Raw genomic sequence first — 25869 nt, 5'->3', positions numbered from 1 at the left:
CCAGAAATGTTACATTATTTGGATCTGTATGGAATTTTTATATCTACTACACTAATTGGGAAAAATGGTGGCTCAGTGGTTATCACTGTTGTCTTGCAGCACTTAAAGACTGGGCAAAAATCCCACTGAGGACCACCATAATCTTCTACTTTGCTGTGCTGCCAGCACACACTATCTTTAGTCTCCAAATATAATGTTCTCACCATGTTGCGTTTATCGCTGTACAACTTCAACATTTTTCCTGCAATTTTTGAAAATCGCTGAAAAACAAACACTGTTTAAAGTTTTAATATTTTTTTACTTCTTTCTATCTCTATTTTTGATAACCAGCCTTGCTGAAGCTGACAGCTGAGGGTTGCAGCCCACAGCCGTCAGTTTTGCTTGGCTGGTTATCACAAATACAGGGGAACCCACGCCGTTTTTTTAATTTATAGCGCAGGCGGCGGCTGATGAATACTCTCATCAGCTGCCGCCTGCTCTCACTGTTATCAGCTGACTGCAACGCTCAACATTCTCCCCTGCTTGCGCTGATCGCAGAGCAATCAGGGGAGAAAGATGCAAACTGTCTTCAGCATCCGGCGCTGGGGAACTGCACAAACAGTACCGCTGCTTCCCAGGTGCCAGGAAGTGTGCTACTGATGCTGCACACGGGCGGTACAAGGTTGCCACACGTATGCCACAAGTATTGCACACACAGACCCTGATCTATCCGATACTGGTTTTCCCAGTATCAGAAATATCAGGATGCGTGAAAGAGCCCTTATATTGAGTTAGTTTTCTGCACACAACAGTTTGCTTAACCACAGATGAATAACAAGGATGAATTTTGGACAATTTTTTAATGATAAAAAAAATGAAAAGTCTGTCAATGCTCTGTTATTAATTTTTTTTTTTTCTAGTACCAGGTTCCATCCATTACTATGGATGTGTTTGCATGAAAGAATTTAGAAAGGGGGTTGAATAACGAACCTTGGAGACCCCAAGTTTTATATAGGTCTTTTCATGGCAATATGCAACAAATTTATTCTCTGCTAATTGGACTTTCTAAAAAAAAAAAAATCAGATTTTTTTTTTTTTTTTTCAAATTTGAGTTTCATAAAATTTGATCATCTCTAGTCCTTACTAATTGATTAGATACCCTCTGGTTAATTTCCGATTGGCTTACGAAAGGACCAAAGGAACTAAGAAAACATGAATATTTGAGTATTACGGATTTGCTGTTACTGTTTGCAGCCTACTTAAGGAATATATGTCTTTTATTGTTTGATTGCTTGGAAGAAACCTGTTGAATTGGAAGCATCTCCTACATGCGTATAATAATATCTGCGGCATTTCTTGATTTTATGATGTTTTTGGTTAATGGCATGAATGCCATTCAACTACCGGTATTTTTCTATTCATTACAGAAAATGGTATCTGGAAATATATAACCGCCCAGCACAAAATTCCGAGCTCTGGACCCTCTTAAAAATAGAATTTTAAGAGTAGCAGAGTTTTAATAATTGATGAGAAAAATCTGTTTCGTTCTGTGTTCTGCCATTATAAAAACATATTAAGGGAGCAACACAGATTCCATCACAATGTGCCTGAAACAATATTTAAACAGCGCCACTTGCTACTAATATGTTCATGTTCGCTGCAGACCCCCTAATTGTGTAAATATGTCTGAGCCGATTAAGTTCTTACATCCTTCACATGAGTCACTTTGAACATTCTTGTTAAATTATGCCTCCAGCACATCCTCTGCCATTGACATTATTGGGCCAAGCATGGCTGTATACTTACCGGAGGATTTGGTGAGGGATGATAGACATGGTATACCTCATTGAGGACCTTCTGCCGCATTCTTTATACAATTTTGTATCTATAATACAAGAAACAATGCAGAACATTGCTCAGGGCATCGCACCACCACTACCGGCTTGTCTTCTTTACCGAAAGCATCCTCGAGCTAAGTGATGGACATACTCCACTGTCCACCAGAAGCAAAAGGAAAAGTCATTTTTATCCCGTCTCCCATGACAGCACCACAAGAGAGGGTATCCGCCCTTCAGGGACAAGAAACCTACAGACATAAAAGGGCGGCAACTCTCCTAGGCATCAGTTGGTTTCCTGTCCCTGACGGGAACCCTTTCCTTACTGTACCTGTAGAAGGCGACGGTCCATTCTGGCGCTCAAGTGTCAATCTGCGCAAGAGTTAGCAGGAGAACTCTGTCCAGTCTGCAGCTGCACATCAACATATACATTGTGCTCTAATGCACAGGATGGGATCAAACAAGACTGGCTAGGCTTCATTCCTTACATTAGTCAATGAATCCTGGTCTCCCAGTCTTCGAGTTCATCAATTGTCCATCCTTGGATCTTTTTTGAAAGCTACAAACCACTCTATAGCAGGAACACCCTACAAGTCCTGCCATTTTGGAGATATACTGACCCAGTTGACTTGCCATGGAGTGGGCAATTGCCAGGTAATAGCTGTGTGTTACAGCCAGGACCTACCTCCAACAACTGCGGGTGGCCGGACTTCAAAGGAGACCATGATTTTTGCCAAAGAGGAGGAAATTTCATCTGCAAATTCCAACCAGATGATAAAACAAATTCAAAATGTCCCTCTCCCTCCATACAATTTCATGAGTTTTACTACATGCAGCAAAACTGTGATATTGCTGGATATAGTACAACAGATTAGACGATTGCATGGTCAAGTCCTCTAAGGGGACTAACAAGTACAATGAAAAGTAAAAAAAATAAAAAAAACCTATAAAAGTTCAAATCACCCACATTTTCCCCCATTAAAAATAAAGATAATAAAAAATATTCATACGTGATATTCCCGAAAAGTCTGATCTGTCAAGATATTAAAATAATCTTATCTGTAAACAACGTAAGCAGAAAAAGTTCAAGAACGCCAAAATTCCTTTTTATTTAGACCTCGCAATACCACAAAAAATGCTGTAACAAGTAATAAAAACATCACATCTATCCCAAAATGGTATCAATAAAAATGTTTTCTCCCCACAAAAAAATAAGCCATCACACAACTCCATTAACTGAAAAATGAAAACAGGAATTACATGTCTCAAAAAATGGGGAAACAACTCCTAGTTTGTTTTTTTCCAAAGAGCACCACTAAAATAATAAAACTGGACATGTTTGGTATTGCCATAATCGTAATGATGAGCAGAATCATATTGCGAGATCATTTTTACCACATAATATACGCCGCAAAAACCAGTTCCCAAACAATTTGACAATTTTGGGAGGGCGGGAGGGGGTTCACAATTTCAGTGCACTTGGAATTTGTTCCTATTTTCTAGTATTTTATGTGATGAACTGAATGGTGTCCCCCAAAAGTACAACTCTTCCTGCAAAAAACAACCCCTGATAGGTCTATTTGGTTATAACAATAAAAAAGTTGTGGCTCTGGTAAGAAGGGGAGGAAAAACCGAAAACGCAAAAAACAGAAATTAGCCATGTCGTGAAGGGGTTAAAGTTGCGTTGCTCAGATCCCTATGTTGCCCATTTTTTCCCTCACCTGTTGTTTGAGGGTGTGTTTACAGCCACAGAGATGCAGGGGGGGAAATAAGTATTTGATCCCTTGCTGATTTTGTAAGTTTTCCCACTGACAAAGACATGAACAGTCTATCATTTTAAGGGTAGGATAATTTTAACATTGAGAGATAGAATATCAAAAATAAAATCCAGAAAATCACATTGTATAAATTGTATGAATTTATTGGCATTTTGCAGTGAGAAATAAGTATTTGATCCCCTACCAACCATTAAGAGTTCTGGCTCCTACAGACCAGTTAGATGGTTGTAATCAATCGTTACTTGCATTAAAGAAAGCTGTTTTACTTAGTCACCTTTATAAAAAGACTCCTGTCCACAGACTCAATTAATCAGTCGGAGTCTAACCTCTACAACACGGGCAAGACCAAAGAGCCTTCTAAGGATGTCATTGACAAGATCATAGACCAGCACAGTGTTCTCTTCCCAAAGCTAAATTATAAATCTAGATATAGCAACAGGATCATTGTGTTTGTGTGTGTGTGTGTATATATATATATATATATATATATATATATATATATATATATATATATATATATATATACATACACACACAAAAATTCCAAGTGAATAGATTAGGTGTAAGAGAACCCTAACAAGTGTCAAACAAAAAAATATGCCATAAAAACCGGGAATAACCCAGGATAATATACCCCAGGAATCTGACATACCGTACGTTTCGCCAGGTGGCTTTTTCAAGGAGCAGAAACCTCATATATCTTTACTAACAAGTAGAGAATTTGTAACAAAAAGAAAAAATCCATTTGATTATATTTTCGAGTATTATTTGTATGAAAGAAGCCTGTGCTCTCCTTACTAATATGGAGATTCACAACATATGGTGCTATGTGCTATTGACCCTTTTTTCAATAATTAGGTCCAAGATTAAACAAATTGATTTTATGACAATCAGTCAGAATCTGTATATGTTTAGGACATACTGTTGTTAGGATTTGTTATATTCTGACACAGTATCTTATATTGTAGGACCTGTTGGTGTTGGCTTAAATGAACTCAAGAGAAAAGTCCTCATCAGCGACACACAGCACTATGGAGTGACCGTGCCACGTAAGTTCTTCTCTTCACACTCTATTATTTGGGGAGGTTACATACCGTCTAGGAGTTGTGCCCAGATAATTGGAAGCCGTTAGGAATTACTTAAGTATTTCCCATATGGGCATATGTTCCTTCGGCTTGAGATATTACAAATTCTTGTGGGCTCGAGTAAGCTTTAAGTGATTATGTGGTTATAACCAGTAACAATAACAAGTGTATTTTTCCATATTTCCTTTAATTAGTGGGTGGTGTGCTCCTTCATTTGGTAGTCACTTCCTCCCATGTTCTGTAATTCTGTATTGTACAGGTCACCATACTTTTTTTGGGGGGAGCTTATGGACAGCTTTAGTGGTGTATTTTCATGAGTCGCATTCTGTTGCTTCCTTTGTTGAAATTTTTGGCAAGATGCACTGGTTTTGCTACATGTTCAAAAATCACAATACGAATGACCAATAAACATACGCTGTTATGCAGCAGAAATAGAGCCACAGATGGCAGTAATATTTTGTCCAGGTAGACCTCAGATAGTGCCATCTCATATTGTCCTAGATCTAGTATTGGCCAATGCTCATATGTTCCTAACCTCGGTGCCAAGTTAAAAAGTTATAATAAGTTGTTATAAGCAAGGCAAGTTACCCTCGTACTGATGATCTGTGGGGGTCTGAGCATTTAGTCCCCCATTAATCTGACTTCCTATAATTAGAATACCCCTTTAAGTTTTGTTATGAAATTTTTGGTATCATCGGTGCCCAATATTAAAGAGATTGTGCCATCAGAAAATTAGATCTTTTTTTCAAATCAGATTTTTTGTTAAATTTTTTTTATATATATATTTTCAATTGTCTAGATCACTATCCATATGAAAAAAATGAAATTTTGCAATCTTCAAATTGGTCACTTCACTAGGCTTTAGACTTGGCTCTCACTTCCTGTCCAGAACAGGAAGTGTGAGTCTAATCTAAGGCCTAGTGACCAATGTCAAGATTGAAAGAATTTTTTTTTTACTTTGATAGTGGTATGCGCAATTAAAATAAAAAAAAAAAAATGATGATAATGAAACTGCTAAGTCTCGTTGTTATCATAGACAAGTCAATAGGTTAATTTCTGATGATGTTTTTCCTTTATTTCTACTAATTGTATTTGGGGAGCCCCAAGCCAGTTGTTAGTGCCTGGGTTCCGTTGCAAAATCTGTAAAATTTAAGCCCTGTTTCCATGTACCGGTAGCATAAACGCTGTTTTTTTTTTTTTTCTGCTGCGTTTTTCTTTGTACAGAAAATATACAGCGTTTGACAGATCAAGCAGAGTGCATATAAGTTAATGAAAGCTCCATGCCCAATGTGTGTTTGAAGATTCTGCTGAATTGTGCGTCTTTGGATGCATTTTTTCCCTATAGGCATCTACAGGGAGCTTGAAAAAATGCATATGAAACACACAGGTGCATTTTTATGTGCTGAATCCCAGCAAAAACAAAAAAAGGTCCTTCCAGTCTGCACCAAACTGCATAAAAAATAGCAAAAACTGTATAAGGAATGGCAAAATGCATATAAAAAAATATCGTGAAAAAAGCAAAAATCAGAGCAGTTTGCTATTGCGTACTTGGGTGCGGAAAACGATCATTTTTTTTTTTCATGCATGAACATGGACTTTGGCCGTGTTCACACAATGGAATGCCAATACATTTTTTGTTTCCGAAAATGCTGTAATATTGCACTTTTGGATAATCGCAGCAAAAAATGCTTTGGGAACACGACGCTATTGTTCTGGTTTCTTATATTGGAGGGGCCTATATGCCTCCTTTTATAATCAGGGTCCTATTGCGAGTGCTCCTTCTCCACCTACAATTATTAGAAATCTTCATTTTTAATAAACAAGGAGGATATGAAGACTTGTCTCGACTGAACGTGCAGCTGAGAAGCCTGAACCATTTAATGGCTTTCAAGGCTTTGATTAGCGCACACGTCCGTATTCCCTGATGCCTTTTCCATTACAGCGAGCAGGAGATGGACCCCGGCACCACAGCTTAAGGTGTTCCGGTCAAGCAGACTGCTCTGTCCATCCAGTTTCCGTTTTCTATGGATTTCTCATTATTCCCATTAATGTTGGGAGAAATTGACAGCGCCATCTTTACAAGCCCCTCGGGAATGAAAAGGAATCAATATTTTCTAGTGTTACGAAATGCAAAAACAAAGCAATCATTTAACACCCTATAAAAGTGATTTTCTTTACAATTACAGTAATGGGCCCAAGTTCCATAAAGCGGCGGATTCTTTATCCGTAGACACAGCTGCTGCATTAAAACTTGTGATACCGCTTTTCCGGATTGAGCTATTTGTTTAATATCCTCCGGAGTGATCACCGTGTAATAATGCAGTTCCCCACAGATGACTTTTACAGTTAATCAAGCTGGAAGTTCAGGCTTCAAAGGGTTTCTTAACCCCTCAGCGTACGGGTGTGATACACTATATACAGCACTGAGATAATGTGGAGAGTCACTACTGGTAGTACTGGAGTTTATTGTTGAGAAGTGCAGGTGTAGTCTCCTGCAGTCGGAGTACCAGACAACTTCTACTAGATCCAATCATTAAGGTTCACATGTCTCAACATTGTCAACTCTTCAAGGAGTCTCTAACGTCGGCCAACTTACCGATATCGGCAGGATCGTCCAACAGTCTAATGTTTACGGGGCCACCCAATTCTCATAAATGGGAAGAGAATGTCATAGCATGTCCAATTTTGGACTGCTAATCCCATTGTTCTCCTTGAGATAAGCTACAGCAAGAGGAGTCTGAGCCGAGCGTCCTTGTGTGGGAAGTTGGGAGAGAAAGCGGTGGGGCGAACAACGTCAACTGTCCACCGCACGATCTGTTCCGCATGGAGGGCTTTAGATCAGAGATGCCCAGCCACTAGTCATGAGCCTATTCCAACTAGAGAAGAGTTGTTTCGCCACAAAAAAGTGAGAGCATATTAAAGATATGAGCAATAGTATTTTTCTTGAAGGTAAACTTGTACTATAACCATTAAAATTGGAATCAATTTATAGACTATTCTCCACTTAAAACACACAGGAGTCTCATTCACACCAGCGAGTCTTTTTTTTTAAATAAATGACACTGGTTTATGTTGGGATGAAATCCACACTGCCGTGTCATTAGCCCGTGGGATGCCAGTCTATGACTGTGTAGTGAGCGCACTATTCATTCTGTGCAACTAGACACCATCCTCACCGCAGCATGAAACATCGACGCTTGTATTAATCATTCTGGTAACAGTGAGCCTGCTTCCTGAAGAAAGAAACTTACTGTGTTACCACTAAAAAATACAGTGTTTCATAGCTTACTTTCCTCTAGTTAGGTTTAAAGCTGCATTCCGAATTCTGCTGGTTGGAATCCATCAGTTCCCTTCTGACACCCATACTCCCGACACATTAACGGAGCATCTATAATGTGTGTCAGGTGTCCTGTGGTGAAGTACAGTGTGAGATGAGCATTTTTTTTTTCTGTAGACATCACATATCTCAATTTGCAAAATAAACACTGAACAAGCAGGAGGCGCCAGGAAGTGGTTAGAGTATGCGATTGTGTTTTTTTCTTTGTGTTTTTTTTTTTTTAAACCACTGGACAGGTTTCAGTATTATATGTACCTTGTATGTAGTAAAACACTTTCCAGTTGCTGTCTTCTGCCGATCCCAGTGCCGCTCCCGTCATCGCCTGTGACTGGAGATGTGACTTGGACGAACCTGAAGTCACTGCAGTCACTACTCAGTGTAAGTGTTTGAGATTCTGAACGAGGCTCTCATTCTCGTACATTAAGGGTAGCGTCGCAAAATTGTTTTCTCTACATCCAAGGAAAATGGTCAGACTCTGATCAGCGTTTGACCAGAGTGGCATCAGTTTTTCTCAGATGTGGAAAGAAAGAAAAAATAAAGTTTCTCCACCTTCTACATTCTGTCAGTCCGTTAAAATCGCACCACACTCAGATGTCATCTGAGTGCTCTCCAATGTTTTTTCACTGACCCATAGACTTGATTATTTTGATCTGAAAGGGATTAAAATTGAACAAGTCTCTGATTTTGGTCTAAGGAAAAAATTGGACATGTGCACAGCCCCATAGAATAGCATTAGGTACTATTGTGCTACTGGTGGAAACCACATACAGTGCCTCAAAGTAGTATTCAACCCCCTGCAGATTTAGCAGGTTTAATAAGATGCAAATAAGTTAGATCCTTCAAACAAGAGCAGGATTTATTAACAGATGCATAAATCTTACAAACCAAAAAGTTTTGTTGCTCAGTTAAATTTTTATAAATTTTAAACATAAAAGTGTGGGTCAATTATTATTCAACCCCTAGGTTTAATATTTTGTGGAATAACCTTTGTTTGCAATTACAGCTAATAATCATCTTTTATAAGACCTGATCAGGCCGGCACAGGTCTCTGGAGTTATCTTGGCCCACTCCTCCATGCAGATCTTCTCCAAGTTATCTAGGTTCTTTGGGTGTCTCATGTGGACTTTAATCTTGAGCTCCTTCCACAAGTTTTCAATTGGGTTAAGGTCAGGAGACTGACTAGGCCACTGCAACACCTTGATTTTTTGCCTCTTGAACCAGGCCTTGGTTTTCTTGGCTGTGTGCTTTGGGTCGTTGTCTTGTTGGAAGATGAAATGACGACCCATCTTAAGATCTTGATGGAGGAGCGGAGGTTCTTGGCCAAAATCTCCAGGTAGGCCGTGCTATCCATCTTCCCATGGATGCGGACCAGATGGCCAGGCCCCTTGGCTGAGAAACAGCCCCACAGCATGATGCTGCCACCACCATGCTTGACTGTAGGGATGGTATTCTTGGGGTCGTATGCAGTGCCATCCAGTCTCCAAACGTCACGTGTGTGGTTGGCACCAAAGATCTCGATCTTGGTCTCATCAGACCAGAGAACCTTGAACCAGTCAGTCTCAGAGTCCTCCAAGTGATCATGAGCAAACTGTAGACAAGCCTTGACATGACGCTTTGAAAGTAAAGGTACCTTACGGGCTCGTCTGGAACGGAGACCATTGCGGTGGAGTACGTTAATTATGGTATTGACTGAAACCAATGTCCCCACTGCCATGAGATCTTCCCGGAGCTCCTTCCTTGTTGTCCTTGGGTTAGCCTTGACTCTTCGGACAAGCCTGGCCTCGGCACGGGAGGAAACTTTCAAAGGCTGTCCAGGCCGTGGAAGGCTAACAGTAGTTCCATAAGCCTTCCACTTCCGGATGATGCTCCCAACAGTGGAGACAGGTAGGCCCAACTCCTTGGAAAGGGTTTTGTACCCCTTGCCAGCCTTGTGACCCTCCACGATCTTGTCTCTGATGGCCTTGGAATGCTCCTTTGTCTTTCCCATGTTGACCATGTATGAGTGCAGTTCACAAGTTTGGGGAGGGTCTTAAATAGTCAGAAAAGGCTGGAAAAAGAGATAATTAATCCAAACATGTGAAGCTCATTGTTCTTTGTGCCTGAACTACTTCTTAATACTTTAGGGGAACCAAACAGAATTCTGGGAGGTTGAGGGGTTGAATAATAAATGACCCTCTGAAAAAACTTTTCACAATTAAAAAAAAAAATAATAAAGAAATAACATTCTTTTTTGCTGCAGTGCATTTCACACTTCCAGGCTGATCTACAGTCCAAATGTCACAATGCCAAGTTAATTCCAAATGTGTAAACCTGCTAAATCTGCAGGGGGTTGAATACTACTTGTAGGCACTGTATAGCACTCGTCCAAGATAATCAGTCGCGCGCACTAGCTCTAAGAGAAGTAGTGATCATTTGTAGAGCTGAGCGAATTTGGTCGGGTTCCCTCCTATTCGGCAAGCTATAGCAGTTGCCGAACAAGCTGCTGAGGGAACCCGGCTTCCTGGATCGTGCCGACTGATCGGCGCTGCAGCTGCATGTATCGCGGTTGTGTCACAGCACATGTATGGAAGGCCCAACAAACAGGCTCACCATCCATGTGCAGTGACTGTGACACAGCCGTGACACATGCAGTTGCAGCGCCGATCAGCTGATCAGCCGGCGAGATCCAGGAAGCCGGGTTCCCTCAGCAGCTTATTCAGCAACAGCTAGAGCTTGCCGAATAAGCGGGAACCCAAACAAATTCGCTCATCTCTAATCATTAGCAGTGACGTCCGGCCCGTCATCACTGTGGTCACAAGATGGTGGTGAGGGACCAAAGTGGTTCTGGAAACAATAGAAGACGACCACCGATAAGTATTTTACTATACACAGGGAACATATGTTACTGATGCCTATCCTTTTGGTGAAGTAAAGACAATATCCCGAGATGGTATTTTCAAGGTTTCACCACCAAAAATTTTTCAAAACTCCTTAGAATGCAATAAAAAAAAATACCTTAATAATCCCTCTCTCCTTCTTGTATTAGTGATCACACTAAAAAATTAGTAAAAGAAGTAATGCTTCAGAGAACTCCTGCTGCCCCGTTCAGACATCTCCTAGGTTCCTGACGGTCTCTCTTCTTCTTGCTCTCAGTTATGATGCACTATTGTACCTCTACATGTGACCCCTGCCGCCAATCACTAGATGTAGCGGTAAAGTCTCCTCGTTACATCGGTCACTTGTACATATGAATGCATCATAACAAAAGTGATAAAAACAGAAATTGTTAGAATTCTGGAAAACATCTGAACTGGAGCAGCAAAGCTTTGGTACGGTATTGCTCCTATAATTATGTTAAGCAGTTTTGGATAGATTTTGGGCGGTTGGACAGTCCCTTTAAACTAGGGTAGCACATCATGGCCGTCATAGTCACTAATCTTACGGATCCAATAGTGGCTGACTCCAGATATATATTTTTTGGGTTGTGTTGTAGTAGGACAATGCCGAGTCAGATCTTGTACATCGTAGCTTTCTTGTCCTACTTCCCACCAGAGTCGAGTCGTCTGTAGCATAGAGAATTAAGAAATTACTTTGACATTTGCGAGCTGTCATTACTGCTTCGGCCCCCGACCGTGCAGCCATCACACATGTTCAGTAGTGGATTAACTTGGAGGTGGAAGTTGACACAGTAAGACGAAACGTGTCTGCGTCTCGGCGCACATGTGTGACACTCGGCCCTTTCCTTTAGTGAGCTGTCTGACAGATGAGTACATCTTTAACAGTCTACCCCGGTCTCACTCCCATCCCATACATGTGTTAAAATGTTCTGTTAGAGACATACTTATAAAGATGATTTCCTCCAAGGGACTTTAACCTTTCTGTCCTCCACAGGAGGCTGAGGGTTTAATGTCGGTTAACATATGTTATCCCATAGGGAGCTCAGCCTCTGTTGTCAATTAGACCCCATCAGCCGGCAGCAGGCGAGCGCACTGGAAATCCGCGCGGACAGTTGATGGAAAAAAATAACCCTTATGACAAAACCATATTAAAACCATCTAATAAATGCAGCTAGTATTTTTTTTGAAGCAGTTTTATTCTTCTACAGCTGTTTCTGGAACTGTGTAGTGAGCAGAGCTCGTATCAGTAATGGGCTGTGCATGTTCATAGAGCCCTGGTGTACATAGGTCAATTAGATAAAATGCTTCTATTGGTAATATTTTTAGCATTTTATTTTTTTTTACCAAAATCTTTGACCATTTTTTTTTGTTAAAGGCAAAACCAAAAAAATGCAATTAATTAGCCCCTGATGTTCTCTTATTAGGCCAAACAATTCCTACAACTTGAGATTTTTTTTAAGTGTTTTTTTCCCACTAATTGTATTTATTACATATCTAAAGGATAGGTGATAAACGTATGATCACTGGGATCTGGGCTCGTGGACCCCAACTGATCAGTAGAGCAGGGTCCCCAAAGTCCTAAAGTCAATGGCGCAGTACTGCACATGTGCAGCCACCACTCCATGTACTTAGAGATTTTTGGATTGTTGGAGGTCCCAATGTTCGACCTCCAGCAATCATACATTTGTCACCTCTCTCGTTACCAAATCCGGTGTCCAAGTCCCATGCACCATTGATAAATGATGTTTTGCTCAGTAAAACCTCCCACTAGGCCCAAAAACAGTAGAATATCTAAGAATCCCCAGGCACCAGAGGATAAGTCTTAAAAAGTTAGGAAGACAAGGCAACGTCTTGGCCATATCTGGCCTTTCTCAAGCCTCAAAAAACAAACTAGCTGTATTTTTTTTTTTTTTTTTTTTTTTTTTAGAAAGGCCTGATATGGCTGAAACGTTGCCTTGTCTTCCTATTATTGGGATTTTTTAGTATTATGGAAAAAAGATCTAACTTTGTAAGGTTAGTAAGAGGTTAGAGGTTGTTAGAGGTTTGTAAGGATTAACCTCTGGTTTCTCGACGTTTTAGGATATTCTCTGCCATTACAAAACCAAGTTTATTCACTGTAGAAAAAAATTGTTCATGGTGTGAACATGGCCTTGAAGTGGTTTGTCCTCAAAAATATTTAACAATTGTTCTGCCTGAGGAATGATTAATGTATGATTATAGAGGGTCCCAACACTGTGAAACCCCCCCCCCCATTGATCATGAAAACGGGGGTCCCAATGTCACCTACGTAAATGGATCAGTGCTTTGGATACGTGACCACTGCTCCAGTCACTTCTATAGAATGAACAAAGATAATGTTGAACATACAAACTACTACTTCACTTGGGTGACTTTAGGACTCTTGTTTGCAGGATTGATGGGGCCTAGGAATCAGACTCCCTGCAATTAGCAGAATGAGGGGGTAAACTATTACTTCATTCTGTGAACTTTGCTTCCTGCACTACTCCCATAGTAAATGAATGGAGGTCTAGTTGGCATGTGACTTTCTCTCCATTCACGAGGGCAACATTAGATCTTGATTCTCGTGGTCAGTGGGGGTCCCTAGCCATAGTAGAGGCGATAAATGTTTTTTTATCAGCTACCCTCTTAACAATATTAATGAAGAAACGTGCAAAACCACTATAGATTGTACCACTAGACATTGCTCAGTATCTTGTATAGGGGTCGGTTCACATGACTATAAAAAAAAAAATCCAGAAAACTGAGACGATTTTTTTTTCTCACGTGTCATCCATGTGTCATGTGTGCAATCAGTTTTTGTTTTTTACAGTTTACATTTTTTTTTACAGACCATTTACAGTTTCCCATGTTACAGAATTGCAATGTATCCATAAAAATCCGATGTTTACTGTTTCTCTGTATGGCATCTGATTTTTTTAAATTTTTTGTTGGCACTTGAATGGTCGATTCTCATCCGAGTTTTGGAGGAAAATCTTGCATGCTGCGATTTATTTTCACACGCAGACTCAGTCAGTGACACAAAACGTTCATCTGCACGGTCGCTTTGAATTACGTTGATTTGAGTGCAATGCTATTTTTTGACAGATAACATTCGGGCTGATAATATGAGCCCATACTATAATTTCATTGTTATGTCACTTACATGTTTTTCCATCTATAATGACAGATACGACAAGAGGAAAAAGGAACCAGGAGTGTGACGGCGTGGAATATATCTTTATATCTAAGCACTTGTTTGAAGCAGACATTCACAACAACAAGTAGGTTTCTTGCACAAAGTTTCCTTAACTATTGCTTAAAGGGGTTGTTCGGTCGTAACCTACAAAACTGCAGTCACTCTATGTGACTGCAGACTTCTAAACCCTCACAGCGCGCGCACTGCACTCTGTAAGGATTCTCGATGCCGGGAGCGGGCAATATGACTCCTCCCGGCCATAATCCGACTAGACTTTTTCCGTCCTCTCTCAATACGCTTGTATTGTGCAAGGCTGCTTCCATCTAGTCAAAATGTGGCCATGGGTCTGCAGATCACATACTTGTGGTCATGGGTCTGCAGATCACATACTTGTGATCACATGATCACCCTCAGTGATAAATCTGCATGCGATCTGAGGATCACAAGTCTGCAGTCACATAAAGCTTACTGCAGACTTGCAGGTTAAGACCGGACAACCCCTGTGTGCCTGAGGAGTGGATTGAAAACTTAATTGTGCCAATAAAACTTTAACAGTCTCCGAACAAGGACGGAGCATTTTAAGGGGTTATCCAGAACTTTCCTCCCCCATGGTTTTAAGCACTTTTTGGTAGGTAGTTACTAACTATGTGACTGTTCTGCCTTGTGACGAACTCTCTTGGCTATGGTCATGGACTGCTCCTGTTGACAATTCTCCTGTTTCATGTGATATAGAACGTCAACAAAACAGTTCCTTCTCTTCCACTCTTCTCTGTCGACGTTGCGTCACTGTTGACATCATGTTGATGGGCAACCATCTCAGCCTAAGGCAGCGGGGAGCTGGCTGTCAATCAGCATGACATCAGCAGTGACGCCCCGTCGACCGAGCAGAGTGGAAGAGAAGGAACTACTCTGTCAACGTGACGTCACGGGAAGCAGAAGTATACCTGGCAGGAGCGGTCCGTGACCCCTCTGAGTTGGGAGAAATCATTGCACAACAAGACAGGCAGGTAGTTAGCAGCTACCAGCCAATAAGTCCTTGACCTCATAGAAAAAAGAGTCCTGGATAAGGACAACCCCTTTAAGCATGAGCAGCATTAACCCATTATACTCACACGTGAATGAGGGAAGACCTTGTGATATGACTTATACATTACTCTTGACCTTTATGGAGGCTTACATTGTCTTCTGCTTTGGGCTGCCGATGGGTCTCCGACTGTTTTGGAACCTTGCTGGAAAGTACAGTTCCCCAACATCTGGCTGGCCACAGAGCATGATTGGCAGGAGCGGGTCCGTAGCTCATATGTTTAATATTTTAAGCTATCCTGTTTTGGTTTTTAAGCCGCAGATAAGCATTTATGACGAGTAATCTACCATCTTTTCTCTGTCAACAGTGACAAAGCCTTCCTTCCCGCCTTAGATATTGGCAACCACAGGCAGCTATGCCTCAGCGTGCAATGAAATTTCAGTAGTTTCAATTGTTTAACTTCTCCAGTGTTTTATTGCATAGCATTAGCTCAGACAAAGAGGTGATGGAAAACATTAGTGGGCTCTTAGGCTGAAGTGTTTTTTCTTTGCCGGTTAACTGTAATACTAGCAGGTGTTAGTGATTTTGAAATGTAAAATACAAGTTTTATATATACATATCTTTTATATATGTTAAAAAAATGACATAGAACGGACTTGGCAGAACGACGACGTCTTCTAAAACATGGGGAGATAACATAGAAATCCTTCTGCTTCCAATTTATCCTTAGGAAAGATGTATCAATGTTTCTTTTTACTAAAGAAAATAACTTCTTTATTTTGTCCTCTCATTTAATTTGATAAGGTTTATTGAGTACGGTGAATATAAAAACAATTACTACGGCACAAGCATCGACTCCGTGCGTTCTGTACTGGCAAAGAACAAAGTCTGCCTGCTGGATATACAGCCTCCCGTAAGTACCATTGAAGATGTACACACTTTTATGTCACAACATGACTTAAATAGCAAATTCCTACTTCCACCAAGCAACTATGTATTGTTTATATGCTTAAAGGGCTACAGGGAATTCAGATTTCCTGATGTTACAGGGCAGGGTAATTGTCTCTAAAAAAAAAAAAAAAAAAAAAAAAAAAAAAGGCACAAAATAATTCAGTGATTCCGTCATTAATCTCCTCTTTTACCTTAATTTCATTTTATTTGGTATTACAATTAAAACTGAGAAACATAATGAAATCTTAGCTGTGCCCTTTCTCCTCTTTCTCTCTGCCTTGTGTGGGCCGCTGGAGAACAACTGCCTGCAGCTGGATCCTCTCCCCACTCCTTTCTCTGCAGTAGTAGTTCAGTAATTCCGTTATTAATTTCCTGTTTTACATTAATTTCATTTTATTTGGTATTACAATTAAAACTGAGAAATGTAGAAAGAAATCTCTTAGCCGTGCCCCTTCTGCCTTTTTCTCACTGGCTGTGGAACAACTGGCTGCAGCTGGATCCTCTCCCCACTCCTTTCTCTGCAGTAGTAGTTCAGTGATTCCATCATTAATCTCCTCTTTTACCTTAATTTCATTTTATTTGGTACTACAATTAAAACTGAGAAATGTAGAAAGAAAACTCTTAGCCGTGTCCCTTCTGCCTTTTTCTCACTGGCTGTGGAACAACTGGCTGCAGCTGGATCCTCTCCCCACTCCTTTCTCTGCAGTAGGTTGATGCATAAAAATAATTCAGCAATTCCATAATTAATCTCCTCTTTTACCTTTATCTCCTTTTGTTTGGTATTAAAACTGAAAAATATAAAAAGAAATCTCTTGGTCCTGCCCTTCCGCCTCTTTCTCACTGGCTGTGGAACAACTGGCTGCAGCTTGAGCCTCCACTCACTCCTCCCTCTGCAGTAGGATGATGCATAAAAATCACTAATTCCGTCATTAATCTTCTCTTTTATCTTGATTTCGTTTTTTCCTATATTACAATTAATACTGAGAAACATTATGAAATCTCTTAGCTGTGCCCATTCTCCTCTTTCTCTCTGCCTTGTATGTGGCTGTAGAACAACTGGCTGCAGCTGGATCCTCCCCTCACTCCTCTCTCTGCGGTAGGATGCATAAAAATAATTCAGTAATTCCATCACTAATATCCTTTTCTATTTTGATCTCATTTTGTTTGGTATTACAATTAAAACTGAGAAACATGGAAAGAAATCTCTCAGCCGTGCCCTTCCGCCCCATTCTCACTGCTTTGTATGTGACAGTCTGTGACTGGAGCCTCCCCTCACTCCTCCCCCTGCAGTAGGATAACCACATTGTGGCGCCCTTCCCCATTAGGTACGGATACCACTCATCCATAGCTAGCTGACTATGGAATAGATCGGTAGGAAATTAACCCTGTGTTCTCTGAAAGTTTCTGAAGACTTTTTACGTACATGTATAAAATCTGTCAGACTGACTAAACCGGGTGGGCAAATTTATAATTTGATTACTTTTATCATTCATTTTTGGTTTTCTTTTAAGCAAAACAAATATGAATTAAGAGCGGTTTATAAAATATTTAGAGCAGGGGTTTCATACTCAGCCAGGAAAATAGGGCACATAGAAATTGAGGTTGATGGACCTCATTCCTTACAGTACGAAATGTTTTCAGTGATACCATTTTTTTAATATGAATTTTTGATCACTTTTTATTCCATTGTTTGTATACTGTATTTTTGGCATGTTTTTTATTTCTTTATTTTCTTTTGGTGTTCATCATATGGGTTATGGTACAGTTTTATAGGTTGGGTTGCTCCGGACGCGGCAATACCAAACAAACCTGTATTTTTTTATTTTTTTTTCATTATACATAAAACAGCATTTTTAGTGTCGAAATATTTTTCCATTACATTTAAATTTTTTCATACTTCATATTTTATTTTTAGAATTTTTTTTACTCTGTTGCTGTAGGCTTTACAAGGGAACCGTCTCCCTCAAATAACCATATGGACACCGCTGTCACTATTGTCAGTGAAATCTCAAGGGTTAAACAGCTGTGATCGGTATTAATACCGATCATGACCATTACCGTAAGGTGTCAGCTATGAGATACAACTTACACCCACTGATATTGGTGCCGGCACCATCGTCATGCCGTACATGTATGTCAGTTTCCTAAAGGTCACCTCCCGCTGCGCCGTACGTGTCCGGTGGATGTCAGGAGGGAGGTAAAAAAATAAAAAATCATCTCCATATTCCCCTACCACCAGCGGATTCAGGAACACGAGGAAACGACGCCCCCGCTCTGGCGCACGGCATGATGTCAGTAAGGGGCACCGGTGCGCTCATCTCTCCGGCCTGCTCTCTGCCGTTTCAAGGATGTCTTGGGAGCTCCGGTGCCCCGCGGGCCACAGTTGACAGCCTCCAGGGCCGCGTGCTTCCTGATAGCTTTGTAATAATAATAATAATAATTTTTATTTATATAGCGCCAACATATTCCGCAGCGCTTTACAACTTATAGAGGGGACTTGTACAGACAATAGACATTACAGCATAACAGAAATCACAGTTCAAAATAGATACCAGGAGGAGTGAGGGCCCTGCTCGCAAGCTTACAAACTATGAGGAAAAGGGGAGACACGAGAGGTGGATGGTAACAATTGCTTTAGTTATTTGGACCAGCCATAGTGTAAGGATCGGGTGTTCATGTAAAGCTGCATGAACCAGTTAACTGCCTAAGTATGTAGCAGTACAGACACAGAGGGCTATTAACTGCATAAAGTGTATGAGAACACGATGCAAGGAACCTGATTATGTGTTTTGTTTTTTTTTCTATTTTTAATAGGCCACACAGGGATAGATATGCGTTGAGGCGGTAGGCCAGTCTGAACAAATGCGTTTTTAGGGCACGCTTAAAACTGTGGGGATTGGGGATTAATCGTATTAACCTAGGTAGTGCATTCCAAAGAATCGGCGCAGCACGTGTAAAGTCTTGGAGACGGGAGTGGGAGGTTCTGATTATTGAGGATGCTAACCTGAGGTCATTAGCGGAGCGGAGGGCATGGGTAGGGTGGTAGACTGAGACCAGAGAGGAGATGTAGGGTGGTGCTGAGCCATGGAGTTCTTTGTGGATGAGGGTAGTAGTTTTGTACTGGATTCTGGAGTGGATGGGTAGCCAGTGTAATGACTGGCACAAGGTAGAGGCATCGGTGTAACGGTTGGTGAGGAATATGATCCTGGCAGCAGCATTCAGGACAGATTGGAGCGGGGAGAGTTTGGTAAGAGGGAGGCCGATTAGTAGAGAGTTACAATAGTCCAGACGGGAATGAATAAGAGAAACAGTAAGAGTTTTTGCAGAGTCGAAAGTAAGAAAAGGGCGAATTCTAGAAATGTTTTTGAGATGCAGATAAGAAGAGCGAGCCAGTGATCGGATGTGGGGGGTGAATGAAAGCTCGGAATCAAGGATGACCCCAAGGCAGCGGGCATGTTGCTTTGGAGTAATGATTGAACCGCACACGGAGATGGCAATGTCAGGCAAAGGTAGGTTAGTAGAGGGAGAGAACACGAGGAGTCCAGTTTTTGACAGGTTCAGTTTCAGATAGAGGGAGGACATGATGTTAGAGACAGCGGTAAGACAATCACTGGTGTTTTCTAAGAAGGTCGGAGTGAAAGCAGGAGAAGAGGTGTATAATTGGGTGTCATCAGCATAGAGATGGTACTGGAACCCAAATCTACTGATTGTTTGTCCAATAGGGGCAGTATACAAAGAGAAGAGGAGGGGGCCTAGGACTGATCCTTGAGGAACCCCAACAGTAAGGGGAAGGTGAGAGGAGGAGGAACCAGCAAAACATACAGTGAAGGATCGGTCAGAGAGATAGGAGGAGAACCAAGAGAGAACGGTGTCCTTGATGCCAATGGAGCGGAGCATAGTGAGGAGGAGCTGATGATCCACAGTGTCGAATGCTGCGGAAAGATCCAATAGAATTAGCATGGAGTAGTGACCATTAGATTTAGCTGTTAGTAGGTCATTAGAGACTTTAGTGAGGGCAGTTTCAGTAGAGTGTAAAGAGCGGAAGCCAGATTGAAGAGGGTCGAGAAGAGAGTTATCTGAGAGATAGCGGGTAAGACGGGAGTGGACCAGGCGTTTGAGGAGTTTAGAGATGAAGGGAAGATTAGAGACAGGTCTATAATTAGCGGCACAGTTTTGGTCGAGGGAGGGTTTTTTAAGTAATGGATGTATGATGGCATGCTTAAATGAGGAGGGAAAAATACCGGAAGTGAGGGAAAGGTTGAATATTTTTGTTAGGTGAGAGGTGACAGCCGGGGAAAGGGACTGGAGGAGATGTGACGGAATGGGGTCACTGGTGCAAGTGGTCGGGCGAGAAGATGCAAGGAGCCTGCTTACTTCTTCTTCCGTAACTGGTTCAAAGTCAGAGAGTGAACTAGATGCAGTGAGGGAGGGAGGACAGTGCCTGGTATGAAGAGATTGGGAGATGATTTCCTGTCGAATGTGGTCAATTTTTTCTTTGAAGTAATTGGCCAGATCGTCAGCGCGGAGATCTGTGGTTGGGGCCTGCTCTCTGTATTTGAGTCCCTTAATTTAGAGGAATGGTTTATAATAATGGTAGTGCAGTATTTAATGCTTTTTATTGTAAAGTTATTTAAAAAAAAAATACTGTAAAAAAAAATTAAAAAAAAAGTAATAAGCAATTGGAAATGCAGCATTATAAAATAGACTGTTATAATGTTTTGGCATATGTATGGATACATAATGTTTTTATGCTTATACGCTGCACACCTTGTATTAGCTCATATGTGTCCTTCTTGGATCTTTACATGATTTTTACTATTTTAGCTTGATTTTTATCCAACATAAAAAAGTGTAAACGCGAGCAAGGAAATGTGTTTACAACAAACTGAAAAAAGTTATTTATTTCATGACTTTATTTCATCAGTTCTCTAAAGTTTTTGAGAAAAAAAAATCTCTGGAATAATCCTACATTATTATATCTGTTGTATAAATGTCCTAAAATAGTGCTGGCAATAAACTATAACATGCAGGGGCCGGCAACCAAGGTTATAATTGTATGCTCATGGAAAATGAGGAGAATATCGTGGGGGAATTGTGAGCGTAATTTACAGCGATGGCAGTATATAATAGATAAGGAAAATAAATAATATATCACAGAAATATATATATTTTTTTTTAATTTAGGGTGCGTTTAATACATGACATATTAATGCATTACATTTCGGCAGTGTGTGAAGCCATTGTCAAGAATAGATCGTATAGATGGTGGAAGTATATTTTTCCATATCCAACTTCTTTTTAAGCCTCTCCTAGTTTTTCTTACAAAAACTGCATTAAAATGCCATGTGTGAAAGCACATTAAAGGGGTTATCTGTGGTAAGACAACCCCTTTAACTAATGCGATTTAATAATAATAATTTTCATCCTTGATATATCAGAAGTTATTAATCTGTTAGATTGTGGTTCTGCTGACTTAGTAGATGAACGCCGTGTCCTGACCGGGCCAGATACTTGCGGGAAGAACATGTCTTATTTTATCTTGGAAAGCAATATAGAGAGTTTTCTGGATTCTAGCTGCAGGTGACATGTTTTAGAGGAATTCACTCACTACATTTGTTTGACAAAGCTCTTGGGGTGGATGACCTCCGTCTCAGATTCACGAAGCAATGAGTGTACGTAAAGCTGCAGAAGCGAGCCTTCCCGCATTCTCCTCTCCTGTAACACTCCGCAGACACTTGTGGTGGCTGGAAGGCGTTTTCACTCTCCATTTTTCAGCTTTATCTTCAGCCCTAATGCACTTAAGCCGAGTTTCGGATAATATTAATGCGCAGCAGGACGGAGGGTTCTTTTAAGGTGAATCACCTGAAATTTTGCGTTGCACATGGCTTATTTAACGGCTATTTTAGGAGGTCCCTACGGATTACTGTCACATGTGCAACATCGATTAGAACGGAAAGCTTGATTTTCGAAAATGTAAGAAATTCTATGTTTTCTGGACCCGCATATTAGCATGATCTGCAGTGCAGTAACAAACTTTATTTATTTTATGTTGTTGTTGGGACCCCCAGCATGTCCATGGTTCATAGTATCCTACCTGCACCTCAAAAAGATCTCCGGAATATGCCCTTTTTTAAGGCCTGATTCAGATGTTATGATGGTTTGGTGTTTTTTTTTGCATACGTACACATCAGTGTATTGGATCCATTTTTACCATCAGTGTTTCATCCGGTTTTTTGTATTTAAAAAAATAAAATTTCACGGTGGTATCGGTGTGCTGTTGTTTTTTTCATTGACCCATTCATATCAGTGTGTGACTTGGATCCAAAATGGACCCTTTTTTATGTTTTAAATGACCTTGGGTCGGCGAAAAACAAACCGATGAGCAGCCTATAGACTACAGTAGGTAGTTTTCAAACTGGAAAAACAGATAAAACATGCACGTCTGAATGATTCCTGTATAAAGTGAAAAAATAATATTGTTCTTATTGACCTAATTAATTCTTGTTTTGCTTACTGTGGAACTCATTACTAATTGGCCCAACCCTCATTAAATCTTCCTCTCTCCAATTCATCCTGAATGCAGCAGCCAGGCTTCTATTTCTTTCCAGCCACTACACCGATGTGTCCACCCTGTGCCAGCCTTTGCACTGGTTGCCAGTCTGCTACAGAATACTACATATAAACTTATCACACTCACCCATAAATCTGTCCACAGTGCTGTACCTCCTTGCATCTTCTCCTTCATCTGATAATACTACCTTTCCTCTACATTGTGAAAATGATCTATGATTAGCATCCCCCCCAATTCAAACCTCCCACTTTCATCTTGTGCTGCACCAGATCCTTAGAATTTGCTACACGAGACAATCAGGTTAATTTGCAATATCTACATCTGAGCTTAAAATTCCCTGTTCTGCTTTTCGGTGCGGGTCCTAGTGGTCGGACCCATCCAGTAAGTAAGTTATCACCTTCCCTGCAGATAGATGATAACTTATTTTCACCAAACAAGCTCTTCAAGGCCGGTTAGGTTTCTAGCGTTTTAGAAAGAAAAACTTGTTGATTTTTTTTTTTTTTTTTTGCAAAGCTCCAGCCCAGAGACATCAAGCAGCTCCTATATCGGTCATCCTTCTGTCTTGCTCCGCGCTGCCTGTGAGCTCCAGTTTCCTGATTTTGCACTTACCTACACTTGCCCTTGTAGGAAATGTCCTGTGTGATCCAGACTGATCTCTTTATTCCATGTTAGACGTTTTCGAGCAGCTACTCCATGAGAGCACACATGGGACACTGTTAATTTAGTCTTGCTAAGCCTTTATGGCCATTGTAGCACAATTCCTCAGTTTTATTATGCCCACCTGACTCCGTTAGTACAGGTCTCCGTGTGCTTACTCAGCAGTATCTCCGCTACTTGCCAAGGTTCTTGGATGAAGTTTTGGAAGTTAAGTTATCATTTTCCCAAAAAAACTTTGTTCTCCTTGGGAAGTCCCCTTTAGAGCACAGTAAAAGTGTTCACCTAGGACTGTTACCGAGCCCTGCTCTCATGGTGGCTGTGGAGAACTTCCATGACCGTGTTCTCCTATATGCCTCTGGAAGGAGCAAGTCCTACTCCAAAACACGTTGCAATAACCTTTGTCAGCGCCTGAGACCCACCGCACTCCTCTCTCCTTTTAGGTGTTTTCCTATAGGGATGAGACGTGCAAAAAAATAAACAAAGACTATTGGAGACCACCAGAAAAAAAGATGAAACACAGATGAAACTGTGATCACAAATACTGATGTATATTGTACGAGAAAAAACTGACCTCTGAATGAGCCCTTAGTGCGGATATTGCTGCTTTTTCCATGGCAGAGATGTCCCATTGAAAAGAACATGTCATGATGTATGGTGTACCATGTGATATAACTTGGATCCATGAAGGGATGATGCTTCTCATCACTGATATCTTTCTAAGGCTCCGTGAAGACCATGTATTCTCCCATCTAGGAGAGTCTGGTCAATAATGCAAATCAGACACTAACCAAACTCTGATCAGTGTCAGCATAGTTTGATCCAAAGGAAAAATCTCCATCTTTTCCATTCTGTCAGTCCGTGGAAATCGGATTGCATTCAGATGTCATCCGAGTGCAGTTCAATGTTTTCCACGGACACGCTAACTTGCATGACCGAGTGAGATCCGAATATCTGATCAAACTTGGGTATGTAGCAATTTTTTTTTTCCTCTGAGTGGCTCTGTCCAAGGAAAAAATCGGAAAAATTTGTCCGAGAGCGATCCAATGTTTTGTTTGTTCACACCAAAAATACCGTTCTTGAGCCTTATTTCTCCACGTATTTGGAGGGGGCGTTCGGCTTGGGATAGTGTGCTTTCCTGCTGGACTTCTACTTCGGAGGAGGACTTACACACCCAATTTTCAGTCCAATATGAAAACCCAGGAGGGACTTTATAGACTTTTATTCCAGTCTTTTGTTGTTGTCAAACATTAGCCACTTTTGTTTTTTTTGTTTTTTTTCCATTTTTCCATTCTTCTCCTACCTTGCAACTTTTAAAATGTTGATGGGAAAACAGGCAAGGGTAGGTATACAAAAAATGTTTAGTTTAATGATTAAAAAGTTTGCAAAACAAAGTTACAATCTCACTCCAGTAAGGGGGTGGCGTAAAAAGTCGAAAAAGTAGAAGACGCGTCAAACATCATGCACCATTTTGATAAATATGGAACTAATAACCGTAACACACCCAGCAAAACTGACTTAAAAAATTACCTTCCTGAAGATTTTTTTACCAAAATCTTTAGAATCAAGAAGATTTTGATTTGTGCACTATGGCTTTTTTTTGTACAGTGCATCCCGCTATGAAGGGATGTTGGGAATACCCAAATTCAAAAAATTGTTATATTTGTCATTAGAAAAAGTTTTCTACAGAGCAGAACATCTATTCCAAAGATCTTCAGATTTCGGTCATTTAATTTCGTAGCTGAAGCCATTCAATAAGAAATCCCATAGTTGGAACGGTCACTTTTTTTCCTTTGGCTTTCCCGGGCACTCTAGAGGCAGCTTGTAACCTCTCAGTGGCGGAGTATTCGAGGCCGTGCGCTGTTATTGTAGGATGCTTTCTTGACCTATTTTAATCAAATTCCATCTGAACACTTTTCTGCCAGAAGACAAACACTAGTTAATGCAGAGTTGATACTCACCCTAAATAAACAGCCCGGGAAAAAGGGGGCGACGGCGTCAGCTCGATGGAATCTATTTAGACCTTTTTTCTTTTTTTTTTGCACCAAAAAAAAAAAAAAGTTTAAATTTTGAGGGTTTGCTGCCTTTAAAGTAACTTTCTGTCCAGGTATGACATCACTCCATATAGTTGAAAGGGGAATTATTAATAGACAGCAATGGAGGCTGACAGCGAACAAACTGACTTTGGGCTTAGTAAGAAATGAAAATATCCATTCCGTATGTTGACATAGGTCTGCTTGAAATATAATTGCCACCAAATTCAAAAAGCAGAGTGTAAGCTTTGGGCATAAACATGCCTACTGGCTGTGGTAAGTGTAGCGCCTGCCAAACTTATCAAACTTTCCAGGACTGGCAAAGCGTGTGGAAATTAAAGCCTGCTAACCATAGGAATAACAGCCGATACAGTAAGCGTTTCTAAAGGAAATGTTAGCATACTAGCATACATATTCGAAAAATGTAATGTGTTTCCTATTACAAAATATCTTTCTTCCAGACAGATATCTTACTCTAATTTTTCTTTTTCTTTTTTTTTTTTTTTTTTTTTTGTTTCCCTATTTTTTTTCTCTTACTTTCCTCCCCCTC

General features: G+C 40.6%; 1 protein-coding gene across 2 annotated transcripts in view; it reads left to right on the top strand.

Moving 5' to 3' along the window:
- MPP7 (MAGUK p55 scaffold protein 7) overlaps positions 1 to 25869 on the top strand; it is a 323523-nt gene that overhangs the window by 282065 nt on the left and 15589 nt on the right. For both annotated transcript variants that reach the window (XM_077268457.1, XM_077268458.1), the window contains exons 14-16: positions 4561 to 4641; positions 14078 to 14171; positions 15915 to 16023. In XM_077268457.1, the coding sequence (XP_077124572.1) occupies positions 4561 to 4641; positions 14078 to 14171; positions 15915 to 16023 (284 nt within the window). The remainder of the gene's footprint in view (positions 1 to 4560; positions 4642 to 14077; positions 14172 to 15914; positions 16024 to 25869) is intronic.

Source organism: Ranitomeya variabilis, chromosome 6 (genome assembly GCF_051348905.1).
Source record: "Ranitomeya variabilis isolate aRanVar5 chromosome 6, aRanVar5.hap1, whole genome shotgun sequence".
Taxonomy (NCBI): domain Eukaryota; kingdom Metazoa; phylum Chordata; class Amphibia; order Anura; family Dendrobatidae; genus Ranitomeya; species Ranitomeya variabilis.
The sequence above is the reverse complement of the archived record's forward strand: the minus strand, read 5'-3'. Positions and strand labels throughout refer to the sequence as shown.